This window comes from Entamoeba invadens (genome assembly GCF_000330505.1).
Source record: "Entamoeba invadens IP1 unplaced genomic scaffold scaff_1105074725903, whole genome shotgun sequence".
Classification (NCBI taxonomy): domain Eukaryota; phylum Evosea; order Mastigamoebida; family Endamoebidae; genus Entamoeba; species Entamoeba invadens.
The window spans coordinates 41,494-46,942 of record NW_004443518.1 but is presented as its reverse complement, the minus strand read 5'-3'; the positions used below and the strand labels follow the sequence as shown (position 1 = coordinate 46,942).

General features: G+C 27.0%; 1 protein-coding gene across 1 annotated transcript; it reads left to right on the top strand.

Annotated features, from left to right (window-relative positions):
• Window positions 1–3,656: 3,656 nt before the first annotated feature.
• Window positions 3,657–4,796, top strand: EIN_519180 (actin, putative; the record flags this gene model as incomplete). The annotated part of the gene is made up of 1 exon (XM_004258434.1): window positions 3,657–4,796. The coding sequence occupies one exon, from the start codon at window positions 3,657–3,659 to the stop codon at window positions 4,794–4,796; it is 1,140 nt and encodes a 379-aa protein (XP_004258482.1).
• Between the last annotated feature and the right edge of the window lie 653 nt (window positions 4,797–5,449).

Sequence of the window (5,449 nt, the reverse complement as noted above, 5' to 3'; positions counted from 1 at the left end):
ATGAGCAAAGTGTTTTATCTCAAATAATTTCAATATCAGAAGAACAACAGTTGGATTTAGAGAAACAATAGAAACAGAATTTACTTCAAGTATAACTGATATAACAAGAGAAGAATTTTCAAGAATATCATGTGAAATTTCACAATCACGTTGTCCAGACTTAGAGGTCGACATTCAGCAAGAAATCCCATTATCATCAATTGTGTCCGATCCAAATAACAGTAATTCTCATGAAAAAATAGATAAACCAATACGTCGTCTAAAACGAAAAAAGAAAACAGTTATACAACAAATTGCAAAAGAAAAACATAAAAGAAAAACAAAAGATATTTAATCGATTATTTATATGTGATATTTTAATAATACTGTAATTTCATTATTAATTGATATATAAATGAACAAAAATATACTTTTATTTTAATGTATTTCTTCAAATGTATTAAAATGTGTGCAATATAGAAAAACAATTTATAGATGGTCAACAACAATTATTAAATGTAGTAAAAACAATTAAAAGACAATATAAAGGCACGTTTTTAAAATGTATTTATTTTTGTATGCATATAATAAATGTATATAATATTATTATATTAATTTAACAAGCAAACAAATAAAAAAAACCATATATTTGTTTTAAACAACTTAAATAAGAAATAATACAACAAGTGTGTCAAATAAATGTAAAGTATTTGTTTGAATCAAAGGATATTATTAATAATAGATTGTATATTCGATAAATTATAATAAAAGTTAAATAATGTAATATATTAATGTTAAATAATTTGTGTAAAATAATCATTATTACTATTTATATAACGAGTACGCCCAATAAAAGAGTACGCCCATTATATTGGTACGCCCATTTAACTCAGATCATGCACACATTATACTTCTCTGATTTTTTGCAACTTACGTTCTAAAATCTCGAATCCATATTTATTTAAATACGCTTTTATTGTAACACTTTTGTTGTTTATTGTTTCATTATTATTGTTGTGATATCACAATAACAGCAACGTTGTTAAGAAAGTACCTTTAAATCAGATTTGTGCACCAACACTTTTTTGTTTGTGAATAAAGTTTTCAATATAATTAAACTATATGTACAGATGAGCAACTAATTTGTCTAATAAACCTATTAGCATCTCAATTTCCCAATTTTAAGTTAAATATTCCCCAATTTTCTATTCAGTTCCATCCCCAAATTCATTATTTGTCTACTTTCTAATTATAAACCAAATAAACAAACTAAAAAAATATTTATCTAAAACTCAAAAATAAAAATATAAAAAGATGATTTACTCACAACATGCTAAAATTTTTGGTGTACACGATATCAACTGTTTGTATTGTTTATGTTTTTAATAGCATTATAAACAAGTGTTTTAAAACCAACACAACCAAGGATGGCCTTTTCATTATTAATTTTAAATGCCGTCCTTATTTTCTATTTAAAATAATATGGAAAAGAAAATTAAGTTAATATTTAATCTGGTATCGAATTCAAATAATGACCAACAGTCATTATTTGTTATTAGTCACCTTGAGTCAGTAAATACCAAGTGAAACAGCATTGAAAAGAAGACTCCGGAAGACGCACTCAAACAATCTGTTTGTACACCCGTTCCACACTTTCCAGTCATCCCTCAGCGCGGATTCATTCTGATCTTTCGCAAGCGGGGTGAAACCACAACCGCGTCCACATAATACTGACAATGAATGAGTTGACAAAGGGAAGCATAAATGGTCGCGTAGAGGTCGATTTTATTCAAAAGTATTGAGGTAAATGCTTTACTCTGAAAATTGGAGTAATGGTCGGAAAAAACGGTCACAGTAAACAAATTTTATGTGCAATTATTAACTTAATTTATATTATACTTTTGTTCAAAACAATTCTTCTAACTTTTGTTTATTGATTCTTCGTAAAGAAGTGTCAATTGTATTATCAATCAAATTAATGCTTGTTTTTTATAGTGTTTCAGAGTGTGGTTTGTTATTTTTATTTTCAATCCAAAACACTGTAATGTCCCGTTTTATTCGATAAAAAACGTGTCACGAACATGACATGGTCATTTTTTGGATATGTTTTTTAAGTATATGTTTTACAAAAATATCATTAAAAAAGTCTGATCTGAATAAAACTAATAGGTATTTTGAATATATTAAAATATAATAAATTATACATTTAAAGGTGTAGACAAATTAGTTACCGCAAGACAAATTATTCTCCAATATGTAGTATCAGTATAATAATATGTATCATATTAAAGTTAAGTGGAAAGTAAAAATATAAAACATATAACAACAACACACATAAATAGCGTTATAAATATGTTCAATATTTAATGCACTTAATATTAATCACTTAATCAACGAACTTGTCCGTGTGTGTGACGTGTTGATGTCAACATATCGCGGGTGTGTAGTCTGCAAGGAGGGGTACATGCGGTCATCCGATGGGTCAACATGTATTAATTGCGATGTGTCATGCAAGTCGTGCACAAACGAAGGAAACTGTGTTGTGTGCGATGATGGATTTTTATCGCACTTCATCAAATGTCACCAAATTGTGTTCGTTACAAAGCTTTTGTTCGTGTGCTAACAGAACAACAGCTGGTTGTGTGCAAAATTTAAAATATTATTTGTTTTTTTTTTGATTGTTCAGTCGAATTTAATAAATTGAAAAATAATTCCATTTTTAATTTGTTATATATTATAATAAAAAGTGTCGACTATTATGTGGGGGTCTTATATATATACAGTAGGAGGAAATTTGGGGATGCTCGAAAAAGAAGGATGCTCATAACTATTGGTTAATTTCAATTGAAAAATAATAAAATTACTATTATTTTTAATATAAATTATGAATCAAAAAATCAATAAAATGTAAAAAACAAAATAAATTTATATTAATTATTTATTATTAATAATATTAAATAAATTTATATTTAGATTAGCATCCGCCTTTTTCTCAGCATCCGACTTTTTATCTTGACTGTAATATTATTTATATATAATTAACACTTAATATACCGCACTTGTTTTTATTTAATTTAGCTGTTATAACGTGTATATTAATTCAATAATTGACAATTCTCATTTTTGTTGGTGTCATGTTATACACATAAAATAAACTTTAAAAACTAAAAAAAATATTTAATAATAGGGTGATTTTTTGTTTTTAGACCACTTGAATTTTGTATTATGTTATTTAAGGTATCAAAATAACAATTTTAACACATGGGAAATAGAAACATGGGTCTGTAAAGACCATCAGGTTGCGCAAAAAAATTATTGATTTCGTGTTTTGAATTTTATTTTAATTGTTCTAAAAATAAATTATGATCTCGATAAATCTTATCCAGATTTCACCTTCCCACAAAAAAAAGTTGATTCAGTTGACTTGCTAAGGTTAATGACTATATATATGATGTATTTAAATTAAAATGTTGTTATAATTATTTTTAATTAATAACAACTGTTGACTAATAATTTAACTACACTTAGAAAATTTATTAATATTGTAAATATAGATAAATGTAGAATTACACCAGTTATAAAATAATATATTATAATTTATAAAAACAATAATTACACTTTGTGTAATAACAAACCAAATAATATAAAAACAACCAGTTTAATATTATTGTATTCAAATGACACAACAAATCCATAATGACCCAATTGCAGTTTTTGATATTGGTTCATATAAAACAAAAATTGGATTTGCAAATGAAAAAGTACCATTAAAAACATATGAATCAGTTTCAGGATATGTAAAAGTTTGGACTTGTATGTGTGGTTCGGGAGAAACACCAAAAGATTATTTTGTTGGTGAAGAAACATATAAATATCACGGGCAATACAATTTACGACGTCCAGTTGAACGTGGTATTGTTGATATTGAAAAGTATGATTTTGAAGGAATTGTTTATAATAACTTTCATAATTATTTAAAGGTGGATATTGAAAAAACACCAAGTTTATTCACAGAAGCAGTTAATACCACCACAAAAATAAAAGAGAAAATATGTCAAATTGCATTTGAAACTTATAATTTTCCACTTTTTTGTCTTATTTCGCAACCGGTATTATCCTTGTTATCGACTGGAAAAAGCACTGGGTTTTGTGTAGAGTCTGGTCATGGAGTAACTCAATTTGTACCAGTTTATGAAGGTTCAAAAATGCAAATGGGTGTGTCGTGTTTAGAACTGGCTGGACAAGATGTGAGTGAGTCCATTGAAAAAATTGCGAATGAAAAGGGGTTCACTTATGAGGATATTATAGAAAAAGTTAAAATCAATGATATTAAAGAGAATCTGTGTTATATTGCTCAGAACTATGAAGAAGAAAAGAAAAAAGAAACAAAAGAACTTGAGAAAACTTTCAAACTTCCCGATGAAAAAGAAATCAAACTTGGTGCTGAGAGATTTGAATGTACTGAACAATTGTTTAGTCCAGAAAAACATGGAAAGGAAATGAACGGAATTGCACTCCAGACTTATGATTCGCTCATGCAAGTTAATCCAGATGTAAGAAATGAGTTATATGGAAATATCGTGTTAGCTGGTGGAAATACAATGATGCCTGGCTTTGTGGAGAGATTTAAAAGCGAATTTACTAAATTTACACCCGAATCTGCAAAAATCAGTGTAACTGCACCAAAAAACAGAGATATTTCTGCTTGGATGGGAGGTGCCATGTTTGCAAGTTTAACAACTTTCGAGTCGGCTTGCGTTATAAAGGAAAATTATGATGAAACTGGCCCAAGTATCATCAACAGAGTTTGCCCATAAACATACTATTATTTTAATTATTTTGTGTGTTACAAATAAATAACATTTGAAAAACAAAAAATATTTTTACAGAAAAACGATATTAAATATTTATCAATGTTTATAAGCCGGCTAATTGTATTTTTGGGCAAAATGCACAAGACACAAAAATTGCGTTTTTGTATAAATATAAAAATGAAGAAACACGATTCTAAAAATAAATTACATATAAATTTGCTATAATATAAAAAGACATATTTCAGCAGTTTTCAAATAGTCGACACGACAGCAAGAAATCAGACCCTAAGTGTGGGTTTCTCGCCTCACTTTAAGTTAATTCCACAACTTTTTTGTTTTTACAAAAACACTGTTTTAAATATTGACCAATAATTTTAAATTTATATAAAAAAGATAAAATTAAACACCACCGTCATTTTTATACAATTCTTTCATTTTTATCAACTTATTTCACCCATAATAGTCGCTGAGTATTAATGAAGGTTGATGAATAATTCTTAACCCAAATTTATTTTAAAAACAAGTTTAATAGTTTTTTATGTATTTTAAACTTTTTATGACAACAAAAGAACAAGAAAAATATCTAATTTTAACTCAAAAACATCTGTTTGTTATTGTTCAATAAACAAACAAATAATGTTAATACCTAGAACGTT